Source organism: Haliaeetus albicilla, chromosome 1, assembly GCF_947461875.1.
Source record: "Haliaeetus albicilla chromosome 1, bHalAlb1.1, whole genome shotgun sequence".
NCBI lineage: Eukaryota > Metazoa > Chordata > Aves > Accipitriformes > Accipitridae > Haliaeetus > Haliaeetus albicilla.
In genome coordinates this window covers 48,498,055-48,518,205 of record NC_091483.1, presented here as the reverse complement: position 1 = coordinate 48,518,205, position 20,151 = coordinate 48,498,055, and the positions used below count along the sequence as shown (strand labels likewise).

Genomic DNA, 20,151 nt, shown 5'->3' with positions numbered 1-20,151 from the left:
GAGGTTCAGAGGGAATTTCTCTATGATGAGGAAAAAAAGATCCATCAATTAATTTTCAAATGGGCAACTTGTCCTGAGCTTCTCCCTCAGCATGAAGAAATGCTAATATTTGAGTAAGTCTGATGAGTAAAGAGTGAGTAACAGAGTAGTGTCTGAAAACTGTGTAAGAGGCAAGACTGCAGATGAACAGAAGTGATCAGACTCTGTATTGCCTATTCCAGAAGGACAGCAACAGCTAAAACCACTCAAAATCAAGATTATAAAAAAGGAAACTGAGACACACTGAATATTCATGCTCCATTCTTTGCAGGAACTTTACTCAGAAAATTTTTTGAAAGAAATGCCTGGGAGCATCCCGTTTTAAGGGCCTGAAACTCCCAGTGCAGAAAGAGCATCTCAAGCTCTGTGACCTGTTCAGGTGCCTGCCGCATAAGACACAGATGATAGAAGTTGTACATAGGGAAAAGAGAGTTTGCCTCACCATCACCACTGCGGCAGCTGTGGGAAGCAACAAGACCTTGACAGCAATAAAACAAATCCTCACAATTTGTCTTCCCTCTATAAGAGAAGCTGCGTGTTTCAAGCTGTGAAGGCTGCAAGTTACCTTAAATCCTAAGGAAAACTTCAGGTCTGTTGCTCTTCACAACTCTCCAATACATACACCAAATAGCCATAAGCCTTATTTCTTCTGGGGAGATTTTCTGTGTCAAAATAAGTGCTGCAAAAATTGTTGCTGTCCATGCCAGGATAGGTTTTTTTTTCCCCCTGAAGAAAATTCAGGAAGAGATGTGCTCCTTCCTAGGCCGCACTGCACACAGGCGGGACTCCCTTGCGGGATCACACCGTAACTTGAATCTTCAGCCCACCGCGGCGCCACAGACTTGCCATTTACTGTTCCAAAAGCCACCTGCCTTGTACCCTGAAAGCCCACGTACTCATTCCTCATCTCCTCCTCCTCGCTATGGAAGACACCTTCTCAGCGATACTGTGACACAAGTCCGAGCTACCAAGCAGCTCCAAATACAAAGCGAACTATTGGTTTAGCAAGCCTAAAAATGCTAAAATGAACTTTTAAAATTTCTAATGCTAGAAATTATTCTTTTTAGTGAACTGATTACAGCTCTAATTAAAAGCTCGGGGTGTAAATGTTAGCAGTTATTCCTGAACCGTGTGAAGGTCGCGTAGCTCAGGAGGGTGCGGGATCCCCCTGTAGCGAAACACCAGAGACAAGCGTGCCCGGGGAGCGAGCCGCGGAGGGACAGCCGGCATTTCAGCCTGCAAGGGGTACATTCCAAAATTTACAATTTATGGTTTTAACCTCGCCCGCTGAAGGCGACAGGGGAGCGCACCTCTCCAACCCGACCCCACGGCTGTCGCCTGTAGCTCTTCTGGCGAACCCCAATTACTTGCAGCGCATCCTCGTAACGCCGCCGGTCCTGTCCCGGCTCACCCCCTTCCGGGGGCGCAAATCGTGCCCCCCCGCGGAGGGGCAGCCCCCCCCGTCCTCCCCTTCCCCAGTGCCTGATCCCGCCGTCGGCGGGCGCTCCGGGGGCAGCTCCGCGGGGCCGCCGCCGCGCTCGCCCCGCCGCCGCGCCCCCCGCCCGGGGCGGCGAGCCCCCCAGGCCCCCCCCGGCGCCGGCGGCACCTACCCAGGCACTTGATGTGGAAGCCGCTGGGGGGCTTGAGGGAGCGGCGCGCCCAGCCCTGCCGCAGCACCTCCAGGTGCTCCTCCTTGCCCTGCACCAGCAGCACCTGCTCGTCGATCCAGCCCAGGAAGAAGGTCTCGGCCACCGCCGCCGTGGCCCGCCGGTCCCAGAAGTGCTGCATGTTCTCCCGCTTGAAGTCCGCGAAGATCTCGTAGCCGATGCGGTGGCGGCCCAGCTCCGCCGCCGGCCCCGCGCCGCCGCCGCCGCCGCCCCCCGGCCGCCCCCCGGCCGCGGCGCCCAGGACGATGGCCAGGGAGTGCGGGGCGATCTGCAGGCACCGCTCCGCCCTGCGCGGCATGGCCGCTCACCGCCCGCCGCCGGGCATGGGCACGGGCATGCCTTCCCGCGGACGCGCTGCCTCCCGCGGACGGCTGTCCGCGCTCCGCCCCCGCCACGGCACGGCACGGCCCGGCACGGCACGGCCCGGGGCCGCTCCGCCCCCGGCACACCCCCGGCACGGCACACCCCCGGCCCGGCACGGCACGGCACGGCACGGCACGGCACACCCCGGCGCGGTCCGGCACGGCGGGCGAGGCGGGGACGTTATCCCGCGGGTACCGCTCCCGCAGCGGGCAGCGGCCGCCGCCTCCCGGCCGGGAAGCCCGCGCCCCCCCGCGCCCCCCGCCTCCCCGTCCTAGCACGGGAACGGGAGCACCATCCCCAGGAACCCAACGAGCCCGCTGCGTGCCCCGGCTGGTGGAGTAGGCTCCCCGGCACTCCTCGGTCTCGGGAGATTTCACCCGCCCCTTCCCCGTTGTCCTGGTTTCAGCTGGGATAGAGTTAACTGTCTTCCTAGTAGCTGGTACCGTGCTATGTTTTGAGTTCAGTATGTGAAGAATGTTGATAACACTGAGGTTTTCAGTTGTTGCTCAGTAGTGTTTAGACTAGAGTTAAGGATTTTTCAGCTTCTCATGCCCAGCCAGGGCACCTGACCCAAACTGGCCAACAGTGCATTCCATACCATGGGACGTCCCATCTAGTTTAGGAACTGGGAAGTGGGGGGCAGGGATTCGCCGCTCGGGGACTGGCTGGGTGTCGGTCGGCGGGTGGTGAGCAATTGCCCTGCGCATCATTTGTACATTCCAATCCTTTTATTACTACTGTTGTCATTTTATTAGTGTTATCATTATCATTATTAGTTTCTTCTTTTCTGTTCTATTAAACCGTTCTTATCTCAACCCACGAGTTTTACTTCTTTTCCCGATTTTCTCCCCCATCCCACTGGGTGGGGGGGAGTGAGTGAGCGGCTGCGTGGTGCTTAGTTGCTGGCTGGGGTTAAACCACGACACCCGTGTGGAACTGTACGGGGGCATCCCCCCAGACACTTCCAGATTATCCCAGCAAGCCTCTCACGGTCGTTAGGTTTCTGCTTCTTCCAGTGGTTACGCAGCTGTAGGTAAAATACCTAGCGAGCGGCACTGACCCCACCGTGTCCCAACGTCCATAAGCTGCTTCTTCACCCGTAGTAATCCTGTGTCGCGTTGTGTCTCAGGGGTACCGAAATCTGATAGTGACGGAGCCACTGCAAGGGGCTTTTTTCCCAGCAGTTTAAGATTTTGCCTCCTCTGTGCTCCAGGTCACACCAGCTGCCCGTGAGGCTTGAGGGAGAGCTCAGCAAAAATAGGCGAGGTGCGAGCAGAAATGGAGGGACCCAGGTTCTTCCTGGCAGAGCACTGAGGAAACAGGCAGCAAAGCGTGGGAATGCACCAGAAAGGCAAAGGACGCAAGGAAGAAAACTGCGCCGTAGAGAAGAGGAGCAAGAGCAGAGGCAGAGGAGAGGGAGAGGGAGAGAAGAGGCAGCGGCCATGCTGCTGGGTGGTGGTTTAAGAGCTGCAACTGTGGAGGCTACAGCCACCACACTCTGCACCGTGCACAAGCTACAGTGGTTTTTTACCTGTGGCTCCTGAATTCCCTCACATCAACATCCCTTGGCACTCTTGCCCCCCTTAAATTATCGCCCGTTCGGTTCTAACTTCATTCAAATCCTGTGGCACTCTCCATTTGGTTTCATCCATTTCCTTCTCCGAGGCACTGTATAACAGTCAGGCTCCTCTGATATTCCCACTCCCTACTTTTTAGGTTTCATCCAGTGCTGTCTAGGCACTGTACCAAGGAAGGTCAAATTTACCAGCATCCCAAAGGGTTTTACGAAGAGGTAAGCTGTACGAAACAAACTCTACCAAAGGGAAAATTAGAGGTAAAATAAATTGTCCAGAATCACAGTGAGTCATTCTGAGCCAGGAGCAGAGCCTATTAACGCTGGCTCACAAGTCTCTAACCCCTTCCCAAATATCCAGCACAGCAAGATCTCAAGGTGCCCCTTGCCTGAGCCAGCAATAGTTTTGATGGTGCTGCCGTCAATATTTCAAAGGAGCGCTTTCGCATTGTCATTCAGCCCTAAGCTTTGCAAGAGGCCTCCCCGGCATCTTCATTGTCCTCCAAACTGCTTCCCAAAGTTCACCTGAGCCATTGATTGCCTGTTAAAAGAGCTAGTCTTAGTGTGTTGAAACTACTGTCATGATCTTGTCATACTCATGTTATTCTTACCTTGTGCCTTCCTCTTCTCTCCATTATATCAGCCTTTTATCTTGCCCATCATACTTGCATTTCAGTTCTCCTGGGCAGGGCTCACCTTTGTGTTGCCTTTGTGTGGAGCACATCACATTGACATCTCAACCGCTGATCAGAGTCATCAGGTAACTTAAGGGCTTGGATGGGTTTTCTGTTTTTATTCCTACCTGCAAGAACAAAGGAGCTAAATTAAGCCTTTTGACCGTTCTTAGGTTTCTGCACCAGATACGTACTGAGCGCTTAGACGCCAGGGCCCCACATTTTGCCTGCAGCCCCTATATCCCAAGCGCTAGCCAAATCTGTGATCCTCCTGCCGCCTCTGGAAAAAGTGCACGTTCAGCACAGCACGCCTGGCAGCCTTCAGTCACAGCACCGGCGTTGCTTCCTCCATTAGCTGAGCTCCTTTTCCTTTCGATACTAATTTCTGAAGCAATTGGTGTGGCGAAACATGCCGCGCAGTCATTTGCCTCCCCTTGCAAGGGATTTGCAGTAACACTTGCGGGCTGTCAACATCTTCCTTATCCCTGGCTTATTCTCCTGTAAAGGCTAGTCCTCCGCCTGCTAATCCTCTCCCACCTGCTTTCACCACCTCTTCCCTCGTGCTGCTTCACGCCTCTCCCCTGCGCTCGCAGGCTGGCCCTCCCTCCCGCCCTCTCTCCCTCCATCGGCACGCTGCCCCTTCGCCGCAGCTTGCGCACACGTAATGTAATGTCACACACAAGTGTAATGGCAAAGGAACAAAAGGGAGTATGCTATAATTTGTCCAAAATGTGCTGGATGGAGCACGGTGCTTGTGGCACGAATCAAAATACACCATGTGCTTGGGGTTAGGTGCCACCCCCATAAAAGCCGGTGCCAGGATTGCCTGAGCGGGACCTCGAGGCCCCGGTTAAGAGACTCCCCTTGTTTCAAGGGCCGGGGGAAAGGCTGTGGACAACAAGTGTGTACTGAGTAAACTGTTCATCATTCATTATTCCCCTTTTTTTCCCATCTGATTATTGATTTCAAACAATTTTTTTTCCTCAGAATTTTGGGGGGTTTGGTTTATTTCAGTTTATTTATGTTTTGTTGCTTGCCAATTTGGGGTTGAACAGTATCTCCTTCCTTTTCATTCACTGTCACTTCAAGGGACTTCTCCCAGGCAATCAAGACCTATAGGCAGACTAAAGCTGATCTGTTATTTCCCAATAGAAATAAAAGCAGGAAGACAGCCTACAATCTTCTTACAGCCAAGTAATGAAAGCGGGTCAAGTGGAACTCCTAAGTGCCTCTGAAGTGTTTGGAAAGGCAGAAGTTTACCTTGCTAGCAGCGCGAAACCCCTAAAGATTTAGACGCGACTCTTTGAAATGCATCAGCGGTGGCAGGAGGTCTGCAGCAAAAGGCATCGTTTATTCTAGGTAGGAGCAGAAAGCCAAAACAAACCTGACGAAGCTGTGTTCTCCGGCTGTCTGTACTGATCCAGAGCTCAGGGGTGGTACCTCTACCTGCTGCAAACATCACCTCATTAAAAACTCTCTGGGAAAAGAACATTCCCCCAGAATGGAAAAGAAAGGTTGAGGTGAAATATATATATTTAGTGGTGGTAGTAAGGCAAGTTATGCAATTTTGCAGCCTACATGGTATGTCAGCAAGGGATCTGCTTCAGATGCAGTATTCAGGCAGTAAGGCAGCAAGTGCCTTACTCAGGATTTCTTCTGCGAGAGGTTTTGAAAGAGTATTTCCTAACAGAAAACTATTTTTTAAATCTCTCTAGTGGTTTTATACAAGAAGAAATGATACCTTCCCTCCCTACTGTCTGTCCAGTGTTGTTACATGGCGAGAAAGTCCTGCACACTTCCCAGCTGAGTCGCTTCATTCCCGGGAAGAAGCTGCTCTTACGTTACGTGGGTTTTCAGGTGGTTAAAGTGTGTTTGGCAAGAAACTGCCAGCTACAGGACAGATTTTTAAGATATTTCTGTCAGGGCTTTTTTTGAACATACCTGCACTTATTCCTTTGTGGAAGGCTGACTGAAGCTGGAGACTCACACTGGGGGCCCAGCGACACAAGGAGCTCGTTGTGACTGCCATCGCCAAATACGGCACTTACTGCAGCCCTAATGAGACCAGAGCTTACAGACCTCGATAATAAATTTTGAGAAGATTTGCCCCCTCCTCCTGCCCCAGTCAAGAGCTACATGAGCCCAGCCAGACTTGCTCAGACGCGTAGTCGATGTAAACTGGCTCTGGTTTCTGGCTTCGCCGCTGTGGATGCGCAGGTAGGAGAAGGGCCAGGAGCAGGTATGCTGGTAACACGCAGGCCTGATGCTCTTCTTGTCATACCCTGAGAAAAGCCAGGAGCAATCTTAGAAGAGTGAATGCTCTAAACCAACGGAGATCTTGAACAGTGATGGCAACTTGCATCTAAGAAAAGCAAGATTGTGGAAGGTGGGTGTTGGCAGTTGTTCCTTAAAATACTTCCCTGAAGCATGGCAGCTTTTGTAGGTAAATGTAGCTCTACATTTGCCTAGTTTGCATCACATGAAGACACTGATTTGCCACCAACAATTCCTAAAACAGCACCTCATTTAGCTTTACCCTTTTGTTTTGGTAATCAGTTTCTGTAATACAGGGAAAGTACTTCTCATGTTTGTAACATCCCTTGAGACCTGCTATTATAAATTATCCCTGAAATGGATGTTTAACAATCTCTGCTCTGGTAGGAGCCAAGTATTTCTGTGCTCGGTCCTGTCCTGCCATCCTCCATCAAGAAGCCCTGCTCAGAAGTCCTTGCTCAGGCAGAGTTCCCAGTGAAGTCAATGGGAGTTTCCAGCGTGAGGAGTGATGAGCTAGGTCCAAACTAAACACCCAACTAATAAGCAGCGTAGGAAACAGCTGACTGCATCATTTTTAAGCTCTGTCTTTTACCTGACTCAGACTTGCTGGCATCAAGAAGGATCCCAGGGGCAGGATGCGACCCGAGGGAGGAGAGGAGATCCCTGGTTATGGCAGGCGTGCCCATCTTCCTCTTCAGGAAAATCTTTGGCAACGGTATTAAATCTTTGCAATGAGGTGACTACCGCTTTGGTAGGTGAGCCGGTAGGTAGACAACTATCTATTGTCTGCTTAACAATAGCCTACCTATACTGGGGAAGTTACGATGACCAGGAGAAAAATCACCTCCCAGCAGACATGGAAAACAAGTTCCCACTTTACTCACAGGACACGTATAATACAGGGTACAGTTCTCTCACATTCAAACTCAGGTCCCTATGTTTAGACAGGTAAATAACACTGCACTAAAACCCCTGGATTGGGAAGCCCTTTAATTTTGTTTATTTATGAAGTTGCAAAGAGGGAAATGACTTACAGATATTTTGAAGTCAAAAAGCTGGTAAAGAGCTCATCACAGCACCACAGTAAAAGGGGTCAGAATAGATTCCCTGCATGGGAAGTTCTTGACTGTAACTTAATAAGGAGGGAAGAGAAGGGTATGTTTATATCTCTAGAGCAAAGAAAATTTTATGTGCCTTCCAGCCTATAATTGTCTCTTATCTGCTATGATATTGATGGTTGCTTTGGGCCAGATTACAGTCAGACACTAAGGCGGGGGCTTAGACGATGTATTTGACAGAGACAGGATTTTATTTCAAACTCCACAGTTGTGCTCTACTGAAGCCATAAAGGACTCAATACTTGCAGGTAACATGCAATTTTAATTATGGAAATGGCACCCCAGTTTCCCTAAAATATCTGCTTGTTGCATTGCCTTGCAAGAACCACTGAAAACACATTCAGGCAGCTCAGGTACTGATACACCAGAAGAACTGGGGTTTGGTTTTATGATTCCCCTACCAGTAATGGAAAGAAATTGTGAATGAAATGGCCATTAATTTTCATGAGCGCTCTGAAAGAAAGAGCAATAAAATCTATTTCTCTGCCCTTTTTCATATTTCCTTCCACAGCCTGTGGCCTGAAGCATGGGGGCTCTGCTGACTCCTCACCCAGCCAAGCAAAGGCGTGTGGCTGGTCCCTGGTGGTTCTCACATCGCCAAGTTAATGACTTCAAAGTCAGCCCAAGAAGATCAGAAGGTGTCCACCAGCCTTGGCATTTTAATCTGAAATTTCTCTGCTTTGAATAGATGTGTTTTCCTCCTACTGCCCCTTCCCATGTAGTGCAAGGCAAGTCCTGTGGATAAGTGCTGTGGGCAGTGCAAAGCTGCACTCGGGAGAATAAAATTACAGTGAAATACATATACCCCTAGGAGTATGCAAATGTAAATGGCATACATAGGCAAAGCGAGGTAGAGGGAAATCCTTGTTCATATAACATGCATAGCCGAGAGCTCCAACCTGTACTGGCTCGATTTTCCTGTAGGGACCCCATTAGAGTGGGAACCAAAAGGAGAGCATGGTGACCCATGACCCTGCACTTTAATTTCGGAAATATATTCTATGCCTAAGCAAGAAGGCGCAGTAGGCAGAGCTGACCACTTCTAAATGAACTCTTCCAGAAGAAGAATTTAAGCAGGGGCTGCTATTGCAATACCCACCTGGGGAAGAAAAAAAAAAAAAGAAAAAAAATATTTAAAAATAAAAAATTGTTTTAAAAAGAGGATTCTGCGTGACTAGCCACTCTGCAGGCCGGGTGATCAGCACATGGGAGTGTGGGAACCAGAGCTGGGCACAGGCTTTGTGAGCAGCCTTGGCTCTGCCCCGGCAGCGGAGCTGTGGGCAATGAGTAGGTGTCAGTCTCAGCTGAACAGTCCTGATGGGGGCTTGAAAAGGATAAGAATACCACGGCTGTGGAGCTATAAAACACCACATTGGTGGGAACCGTTTGGTCCACCCCTGCAGGCAGGGGTGAGGGACCTTCACTGGTGCCCTCAGGCATGGTGGGAGCTGGCATGGGGCACTGGAGGGACTAGTTGATGCATGTTGGCTTCTTGGAGACCCCCTTGATGGCACAGATCTGGGGAGGCTTTCCTAGATCACAGGATGGTGAAGCTCTACTGTCATTTGGCTGTCATTTTGGATGACAGCACCTCCTTTTTGACTGGGGAAAGGAAAAGGGAAAGCGACCGGTGTTGCTGGTTTGGGGTAAAAGCCCTTTGAGATTTTGCCTTCCCTTTCAGGCAGGCAGGCACCCATACTGATAGCAGCAGAGAGATACAGTAAATCACGATACAAGTAGGCTCCACCTGTGCAAAGATATTCTTGCTTTTCCTGCCAGAAAGCACAGGCTGGTCGGCGGGCTCGCTCTCTGTAACTGGCCAGTGACATCCTTCCACTTTCTGTGCGCTGATCCACTGATGACAACTCAGTTCAGAAAATGTGTGCCAGGCTTACAGCCTTCCTCTGGGCTCCCCTAAACCAAGGGCATGTCTTTCCAACCCCCAGAGCTTTGCAGGAAGAGGATTTCTGCACTCAAGCAAGGAAAAAATCCTGTGGGAAAGGGGACTAACCACTATCACGGTCTTTGCATGTAGGGGAAGGCTGGATGTAGCAAAGGATGTTGGATAACATGTCTGCCTCAGGTTTTAATTCACTGCTGCTGCTTGCTGCTTCTCCAGCCACTGACATTCTACCAGCATGCATTTAACACATCTGTGTCATTTTTTGATCAGGATAGAAATTTCTGGTGTTTCTTTGCTTGATACAGATGCCTCTGGAAAAGAACAACATAGACCTGAGAAAGAAATTACCATCATGGGATTTTTTTTCTCTTTTTCCTTTTTACAGAAATTTCTTATCTAGTTTACTCTGTTCAATAACCTTCTCTCTTTTCACTTCACTTCAGGCCTTAAGTTTCTTGCCCTTGATGAGCTAGTTCAGTCAAAGCCATGCTTGGTTTACAAATATGAAAGTAACAGGCACCCTACAGCTGCCTACAATAAACAATTATTACTTTTAAACACAGTCCAATACCTGTTATGGTGTGGTGCGAATCATCCCCTTCTGCTCTTTTAACTGGTGAGGGGCAGTGGAATAGCCCAGCAAATGCTCATGTGCATGGGGAGGGAGGTAAGAGCCACCTTCTCCGGCAGGACCAGCTGCAGCTCATCAAGCACTGGTTTTGTACCTGTCAGGCGAGTGCCAAGAACTGGCGCACAGTAAGATTACGGTGTCTGCCAGCCATCGGCTAGCTGCTCCGCTCCTCCATCATTTTCCTTTCACTCAGAGCAGGGAGAGAAATATGAAGGTTGATGGGCTAGGTGCTCACTTTCAGGTCCCCTTTGGCAACACAGAGTTGGTGAAAGGGGTGGTGGGGTGGGTGTAAGAGAATTTATTCCTGGTTTAATAGCCCTTCATTATAGCTAAGCCTTTTGCGTAAATGGCAGTTTGGCTCCCATCTCCTGAACACTGCTCCCTTGCATTAGACTTTTTATAATAGCCGTAATTACAGATGCAAGCTCTGCTTTTATTTTATGGGAGCTGAGGTGAACCTGCCCGATGTCACAACCGGTGATCCTCAAGTACAGCCAAGTCCGTGCGGCAGCGTCTCCGAATGGCGGGATGTGATGTGTGAGTCACAGCAAAGAGCCGCCGGTTTCCTCACCAGCCCTGCCTGCTCTCGGGTCTCATCTCTCTCGCAGGTATTTTCAGCAGCCATCCTGCTGCTCTCTTGCCTCTTCCCTTTGCCTCGGCTTGTCAGGATTAGACAGTTTAACCGATGACCCCAGTTGTCATCAATCTCAATATTGAATGCACCGAGATAATACAGGCAATTCTCTGCTCTGTGAAGACAGGCATTTATGAAGTATTTGTGAAACCATTTTAGCTAAAGAAGACAGACAGCTCTACTTTGTGCCTAATATTGCCTGACAGGTGTGGACACACCCTGAGATAACTCTCTCCTCATCCCAACTAGAAGGTCAAGAGTCTACATCTGACAGAGAGAATCGCCTTTGGCACTCTGATAGAAAAGTGAAAACACAGCAGCATCCAGAAAAAAAACCAAAAAACAACAAACCCCTTTGTAAAACAGGTGTGCCAGATTTAACATTTCCCAGAGCTTAATTCCTTTTAAATTTTGTAGCTCCTCTTTGAAGATTGTCCATGGACCCAACACCAGGCTAAACCAGAAAGTTTAGCTTTTGTTCTTCTATTAGCCATTATCAGCTGATTGTTTCAAACGTCTCGGGCATGGTGAGCAGTGGCTATCTCTCCACTATGCTCCTCTTTTCTCCTTTCCTCCCCCATCCAGCACCACCCACCCTCCACTCTCCTTTCCCTCGTTCATTTTCATGCTTTCCCTAGGGAAAATACCACCTTTTTCCCTAGGGAAAATTGCCCTCCTTGCAATGCCACCCTGCATTTCCCTGCTGTCCCCAGCGTGCAGCAGAGCTCAGCTGTGGAAGGAGAAAGCAGGGAGGGAACGGCCTTGGTCACATCAGCGGCACAGCTGTGACTCCACCGTGGCTCCTGGGGGAAATCCTGGCCCCACCAGGATGTGGAGGGTGGGCTTGGATGGAAAGTTCACCAAGAGCTTAAGAGCTTGGTAGCAGGGCTGTAAGATGTACCAGGGAATAGTCTGAGCTCTGCTGGGTTATTTCTTGGGCCGGTGCAAATTTCAGCAGCTAAATCTGAGCCCACTTCATTGGCAAACGTCAGACCCAGGAGAAAACATCATTTCCTGCTAAGGTAGTAACTCTTATAAATAAATTTTGTCTTGATTTGCATGGAAATGAAGTTGTCTGTTTATAATAAATGGACACATCGCTACTTCATAGTTGTGCAGAAGAGAGTTACATGATAATAGCCAAGAATCAGATCATTTCTTTGCAAGAAAGAGGTGGGGATGAGTAATTTTTACCATGGGTTTTATGGGAGGAGCTTTGCCAGGGTATGTGGTAGATTTAGAAAAAAGCTACTTAGGCTTTTCCTTCTCTTTGCTGTAGGAAACACTGCAAGTTACAGAACCTAAGAGCCAGCTTTTGTACTCCAGCTTCCCCGTGCTGAATGAGCATATTCAGAGATGCCGCAGCTATTGGCTGTGGTCAGCCCATACTCGACCTTGTGGTCCTTTTTGAGGCCAATCTACTGTTGCCTTCAAAGGGTGGATGGCTTCGGGTGGTTCATACTGACACAGGCATGAAGGAGGCATGAGTTTATTGGAAGTGGGGGGAGGAAGGAGGAAATCTCAGGGTTTGCTTAATTCCTTTTCTGGTCATGCTGCCTGTCCTGGGTTCAGCTGGGATAGAGTTAATTTTTACAGGAACCTGGGAGGTGGGGGGCATAGCCGGGGCAGCTGACCTGAACTGGCCAAGGAGCTATTCCATACCATGTGACATCATGCTCAGTATATAAAGGGGGAGCGGGCCGGGGGGTGGGCTCTTCTTTTCGGTGGGGGAAGTGGCAGAGCGTCGGGTCCCGGGTGGTGAGCAGTTGCACTGTGCATCACTCTTTTTGTATACTTTTTTTCATTAGTACCGTTGTTGTTGTTGCAATTTCTTTGTGTTGTTCCAGTAAACTGCCTTTATCTCAACCCTCGAGGTTCCAGGTTTGGTTTTTTTTTTTCTCTCCTCCGTCTTCCCCCCATCCCACCGGAGGGGGGCGGGAGGAGTGAGCGAGCGGCCGCGTGGTCCTTTGTTACCGGCTGGGCTGAAACCACGACAGTCCTTTTTTGGCGCCCAACGTGGGGCACGAAGGGTTGAGATAACGACAGATCTGGCCAGAGCGTGTTGAAACAAATTTGTCATACGCATTTCTTATACTAGATAAATAGATGTTAGTCACAATGTTGATTCAGCTGTTTACATGGTGGCGTTTTGTAAGTTCTTATATGCTTTATGTATTGCCTGTAGTTGCGTATCTCATCTCTGGGAGAGTGATTGGGATTATCATTTTGCTGTACTGGGCAATGTCGACTTGTGAAATGATTACATCACTGGTCATGAGGTTAAGCTGTTATCTGTATGAGGCAGTGATATCATTTCCAGACTTTGGGCACCTTCTGTCGGATTTTATTGGTAATTACACCCAACCCATGGGGAAGTCAGGGGGGGATACTTCCCCCCATCCGTTCCCCTCCCTTTTCTCTTTCCAACTAATTACAACAGTTTTCGAGAATTTTGAATATCCTTGGGATGCGCAAGCCTGTGTGCTGTTAGTGCTATGCCTCCTGACTATGTTTCAGGTCTTGTCTAGGGCTACAAAGAGGCTCTTTAAGAGTACCACCCAGAGATCTGTCCCAAAGCTGGATATTCATGGGTGGCACGGCGTGTGGGAGGAGGTGGGCAGGTATCTAGAGAACTTCTCACCTCCAGTGACTTGGAAGTTCACTCCCGAACAACTGCAGAACCCTCATGAAGTGATAGAATTTTTGAAAGGAAAATGCTGTGGCTATCCCAGAGACACACAACTCACTACACTGTGCTGGGCCCTTGCCGGTATCTACCAAACCCTGCTTGATACTATGCAGCACCCCCAGGGGGAAAAGGGGGAAAAGATGGAAAACAAGACAACATGCACCGTGGCTGCCCCAACCCCGACAACATGCACCGTGGCTGCCCCAACCCCGACAACATGCACCGTGGCCGCCCCTACCACGACAACAGGCACCATGGCTGCCCCTACCCCGGTGACAGATACTGCCACTAAACCAGAGAACCAACCTGTGCCAGTATCAGTTGCCCCTGTACAGAAAAAGAAACACACAAAGAAATCAGTTCGCTCAGTGAGAGATGAAGATGAACCAGGGTCATCGCGAGAACAGGAGGAAGAGGCAGAACCTGAAATAATTACCCGATCTCTATCCCTGAGTGAGTTGCGTGACATGCGAAAAGATTTTAGCCGCCACCCAGGTGAGCACATTGTTACCTGGCTGCTCCGATGCTGGGATAATGGGGCTAGTAGTGTGGAATTAGAGGGTAAGGAAGCCAAGCAGTTGGGATCTCTGTCTAGAGAAGGGGGTATCGACAAGGCGATTGGGAGAAAAACACAAGTCCTCAGCCTCTGGAGGCGACTTCTGTTAGGTGTAAAGGAAAGATACCCTTTCAGGGATGAAGTTACATGTCACCAAGGCAAGTGGACCACCATGGAGAGAGGTATCCAGTACCTGAGGGAATTAGCCGTGCTGGAGGTGATTTATAATGATCCAGAAAATGCGCAGTCACCCACAGATCCAGATGAAGTCCAATGCACACAACCGATGTGGCGGAAGTTTCTACGAAGTGCACCACCAACCTATGCCAACTCATTGGCAGTAATGTCCTGGAAAGAAGGCTATGGACAAACGGTGGATGAATTGGCTGTCCAACTCCGGCAATATGAAGGAAGTCTCTCTTCCTCCCTACGGGCCTGTGTCTCAGCTGTAGAGGAATTGTCCCGAGAGTTCCAGCAATTCAAAGTAGATATGTCCTCCTCCTCACCTGTACAGGCCCGCATTGCAGTTATTGGGAGTAAGCGTTCCTCTGCCCAAGAGAGAGGAGAGAGAAAGTACACACGACGGGCTAACCTGTGGTTTTACCTGCGTGACCATGGAGAGGACATGAGGAAGTGGGATGGAAAACCTACCTCAGTCTTGGATTCACGGGTACGGGAGTTGCGAGAAAAAGCAACCAGAAAAGAAGATTCTTCTTGGAAAACTGCTGCTCCAGTTTCCCGTGAGCAGTCCCCCGGGCGCAGTAGATGGGCCGATCTCATTTCTGATCCTCTTGAAGGGACTTCTGATTCACATGTGCAAAAAGTGGGTAACAGATATTCTAACCAGGATTAGAGGGGCCCTGCCTCCAGCCAGGTGGAGGAGAGGGACAACCGAGTCTACTGGACAGTGTGGATTCGATGGCCTGGCACGTCAGACCCACAGGAATATAAGGCTCTAGTAGACACTGGTGCACAATGTACCCTAATGCCATCAAGTTATAAAGGGGCAGAACCCATCTGTATCTCTGGTGTGACAGGGGGATCCCAAGAGCTAACCGTATTGGAAGCCGAAATGAGTCTAACCGGGAATGAGTGGCATAAACACCCCATTGCAACTGGCCCAGAGGCCCCGTGCATCCTTGGTATAGATTATCTCAGAAGGGGGTATTTCAAGGACCCAAAAGGGTACCGTTGGGCCTTTGGTATAGCTGCATTGGAGACGGAGGAGATTGAACAGCTGTCTACCCTGCCTGGTCTCTCCCAGGACCCTTCGGTTGTGGGGTTGCTGAAGGTTGAAGAACAACAGGTGCCAATTGCTACCACGACGGTGCACCGGCGGCAATATCGCACCAACCGAGACTCCCTGATCCCCATCCATAAGCTGATTTGCCAATTGGAGAGCCAAGGAGTGATCAGCAAGACTCACTCACCCTTTAATAGTCCCATATGGCCCGTGCGGAAATCTAATGGGGATTGGAGACTAACAGTAGATTATCGTGGGCTGAATGAAGTCACGCCACCGCTGAGCGCTGCTGTGCCAGATATGTTAGAGCTTCAGTATGAACTGGAATCAAAGACAGCTAAGTGGTATGCCACAATTGACATTGCTAATGCATTTTTCTCCATTCCTTTGGCAGCGGAGTGCAGGCCACAGTTTGCTTTCACTTGGAGGGGTGTCCAGTACACCTGGAATCGACTGCCCCAGGGGTGGAAACACAGCCCCACTATTTGCCATGGACTGATCCAGACTGCACTAGAAAAAGGTGAAGCTCCAGAGCACCTGCAATATATTGATGACATCATCATATGGGGCAGCACGGCAGAAGAAGTTTTTGAGAAAGGGAAGAAAATAATCCAAATCCTTTTGAAGGCTGGCTTTGCCATAAAAGAAAGTAAGGTCAAGGGACCTGCGCAGGAAATCCAGTTCTTAGGAGTAAAATGGCAAGACGGGCGTCGTCAGATCCCTGCGGACGTGATCAACAAAATAGCAGCTATGTCCTCACCGACTAATAAAAAGGAAACACAGGCTTTCTTAGGTGTTGTGGGCTTTTGGAGAATGCATATTCCAAATTACAGTCAAATTGTAAGTCCTCTCTACCAAGTTACCCGGAAGAAGAACGATTTTAAATGGGGGCCTGAGCAACGACAAGCCTTTGAACAAATTAAGCGGGAGATTGTTCATGCAGTAGCTCTTGGGCCAGTCCGGACAGGACCAGATGTTAAAAATGTGCTCTACACTGCAGCTGGGGAGAATGGCCCTACCTGGAGCCTTTGGCAGAAAGCACCTGGAGAGACCCGAGGCCGACCCCTGGGGTTTTGGAGTCGGGGATATCGAGGATCCGAGGCTCGCTATACTCCAACTGAAAAAGAGATATTGGCAGCATATGAAGGAGTTCGAGCCGCTTCAGAAGTGGTTGGTACTGAAACACAGCTCTTCTTAGCACCCCGACTGCCAGTGCTGGGCTGGATGTTCAAAGGGAAAGTTTCCTCTACACATCACGCGACTGATGCCACGTGGAGTAAGTGGATTGCACTGATCACACAACGGGCTCGCATAGGAAACCCCAGTCGCCCAGGAATTTTAGAAGTGATCACGGACTGGCCAGAAGACAAAGACTTTGGAATGTTGCCAGAGGAGGAGGTGACACGGGCTGAAGAGGCCCCGCTGTATAATAAACTGCCAGAAAATGAGAGGCAATATGCCCTGTTCACTGATGGGTCCTGTCGCATCGTGGGAAAACATCGGAGGTGGAAGGCTGCTGTATGGAGTCCTACACGACTAGTTGCAGAAACTGCTGAAGGAGAAGGTGAATCGAGTCAGTTTGCGGAGGTGAAAGCCATCCAGCTAGCATTAGATATTGCTGAAAGAGAAAAGTGGCCAGTGCTCTATCTCTATACTGACTCATGGATGGTGGCAAATGCCCTATGGGGGTGGCTACAGCAATGGAAGAAGGGCAACTGGCAACGCAGAGGTAAACCCATTTGGGCTGCCGCACTGTGGCAAGATATCGCTGTTCGGATAGAGAAGCTAGTGGTAAAAGTACGTCATGTAGATGCTCATGTACCCAAGAGTCGGGCCACTGAAGAACATCAAAACAATCAGCAGGCAGATCAGGCCGCCAAGATTGAAGTGTCTCAGGTGGACCTGGACTGGCAACGTAGGGGTGAGCTATTTATGGCTCGGTGGGCCCACGATACCTCAGGCCATCAGGGGAGAGATGCAACATATAGATGGGCTCGAGATCGAGGGGTGGACTTGACCATGGACACTATCGCACAGGTCATCCACGAATGTGAAACATGTGCCGCAATTAAGCAAGCCAAGCGGCAAAAACCCCTGTCGCATGGGGGGCGATGGCTGAAATATAAACAGTGGGAGGCCTGGCAGATTGACTATATCACACTCCCACGAACATGCCAAGGCAAGTGCCATGTGCTTACAATGGTGGAAGCAACCACTGGATGGCTGGAAACATACCCTGTGTCCCATGCCACTGCCCAGAACACTATTCTGGGCCTTGAAGAGAAAATTTTATGGCAACATGGCACCCCAGAAAGAATCGAGTCGGACAACGGGACTCACTTCCGAAACAACCTCGTAGATACCTGGGCCAAAGAACACGGCATTGAGTGGGTATATCACATCCCTTATCACGCACCGGCCTCCGGAAAAATCGAACGATACAACGGACTGCTGAAAACTACATTGAGAGCAATGGGGGGTGGGACTTTCAAACATTGGGATACACATTTAACAAAAGCCACCTGGTTAGTTAATACTAGAGGATCCGCCAATCGGGCTGGCCCCGCCCAACCAAGACTTCCACATACTGTAGAAGGCGATAAAGTCCCTGTAGTGCGCATGAGGAGTATGTTAGGAAAGACAGTCTGGGTTAGTCCTCCCTCAAGCAGAGGCAAACCCATTCAAGGGGTTGTTTTTGCTCAGGGACCTGGGTACACCTGGTGGGTGATGCAGAAGGATGGGGAAGTTCGATGTGTACCTCAGGGAGATTTGATTTTGGGAGAGAATAGCCAGTGAATTGGGCTGTATGATACCTAACTGCTAAATACCCTGCCAATGCATGTCATTGTATCTATAGTGTCTATATGCCATATCAAGGGTATTACTGTAAGAATTACCCAAATGACTGCGGGATGGACTTTGAAACTAAGCCAAGTACAACAGCGACAGAACTTGAACTGACACCCAGCAATTTCCTCAAGATCAACATCCTCGACCTGCAGAACAAGGGCGTGAGTTGCACCAATGTACTAGCCACAAGTTCCAGAGGCAGCATACAACAACCCACCATCTCACACCATCTCTCTTATCCTGAAGAACTGTTACAACAGATGGAGCCCCAAAGTCATGGACTAAATAAAATCAATGGACACATTAGAGGAATAGCCCATACGCTAAAGGAATACCATTTGCTTGTGTGTGTGTGTGCGGGGGGGGCGACGGGGACGGACGCAAGTCCATATACTTATATATATATAAGACAAGGAAGTGGTAGTGGTCGATTGGAAAATGTAAGATCTGGGCATGATGTAGATGGTATAGAATAAGGGGTGGATAATGTCCTGGGTTCAGCTGGGATAGAGTTAATTTTTACAGGAACCTGGGAGGTGGGGGGCATAGCCGGGGCAGCTGACCTGAACTGGCCAAGGAGCTATTCCATACCATGTGACATCATGCTCAGTATATAAAGGGGGAGCGGGCCGGGGGGTGGGCTCTTCTTTTCGGTGGGGGAAGTGGCAGAGCGTCGGGTCCCGGGTGGTGAGCAGTTGCACTGTGCATCACTCTTTTTGTATACTTTTTTTCATTAGTACCGTTGTTGTTGTTGCAATTTCTTTGTGTTGTTCCAGTAAACTGCCTTTATCTCAACCCTCGAGGTTCCAGGTTTGGTTTTTTTTTTTCTCTCCTCCGTCTTCCCCCCATCCCACCGGAGGGGGGCGGGAGGAGTGAGCGAGCGGCCGCGTGGTCCTTTGTTACCGGCTGGGCTGAAACCACGACACTGCCTCATTGCATGAAGCACTTGAGGCAGTGCATCTGGAAAGACCCCTGTGGAGATCAGAGCTGGACGTAACCCCTCTCCAACCGGCCAGTGGCCGTGGCAATCCCACTTCAGCAGGTGCCACCAGACGGTGCAGTACGGAGGGGAGCAGGAGCAGCTGGGTTGACTGCTGCTAATCTAAGCCTCAATGACTTCTGTTTTCAAACCCACAATCTTTTTGACATGCAGAGCAATGTGCATGGAGTCTGTGGGTGCCTGCGGGGCTCTGGCAGCGAGTCCTGTGTCTTGCCCCACACCCTTAGCCGTGGGCACCCTTAGCCGAAACCTGAAAGCACAGAGGAGTACAGCTGACAGCAGAGCATGAACAGGCACACCTGGCACTCCCTGAAAACCAAGGGTGGAAGAAGTTCAGGTGACAATGTTGGGGTGATGAGGGACCTGGCAGACCCGCTGCTCCACCAGTGCTGGTTTGGGTGGCCCTTGGAGCTTGGCCTCCATTCCAACATCTTTCCCTTCTCCAGGACCAGAGGAGGAGAAGGGGTGGAAGGAGGTGGCACCCAGGCTGGGGTAGAGTGGGAACGGCTATGGCTGGGTCATCCTTCTTCCTGGGGGTCAAAACCCTGAGCAAGAGTTCTTCAGGCCCCAAAGCAGGCAGCCAGTACTTCACAGCCAGGGTTCCTCACTCCTCCCGGTCTGCAGCACCTCAGGGTCCCTTGCCCAGTCCACTTTCCATGGCCTCTCTGTTTTTTCTTTCACACTGTTTAACCATTGCAGCCCCCAGCATTCAGGTTTTCCCATAGCGCTGCACTAATCTTTCAACAGATCTGGTCCTTTATCCACCATTTAAGAAGATTTCTGAACATTTTACTGCTCTTACTTTATCATAACGTCCTCCTTTGCCCCAGCTGAGCTGAGGTGTGATTATTTTCACTTGATCCCTGTACAAACCTGGGAGAAAGGTGTCCATTTCTGCCTAGGACCACAGTAGATCCCCTCCCAGCTTCCATGGTGG

The 20,151-nt window shown here is 50.1% G+C and overlaps 1 protein-coding gene across 4 annotated transcripts in view; it reads right to left on the bottom strand.

Annotated features, from left to right (window-relative positions):
• Positions 1-4,438, bottom strand: part of STOX2 (storkhead box 2) — a 150,301-nt gene extending 145,863 nt beyond the window's left edge. For 2 of the 4 annotated variants that reach the window (XR_011325526.1, XM_069787891.1), the window contains exon 1: positions 1,650-2,094. Coding sequence is in view for 1 of the 4 variants with exons in the window: in XM_069787891.1 (XP_069643992.1) it covers positions 1,650-2,004 (355 nt within the window). In the remaining 3 variants the exon portion in view is untranslated. Of the gene's footprint in view, positions 1-1,649; positions 2,097-4,253 lie in introns of those variants that run through there. The other 2 variants (XR_011325527.1, XM_069787933.1) reach the window with 2 other exon arrangements.
• Positions 4,439-20,151: the final 15,713 nt, after the last annotated feature.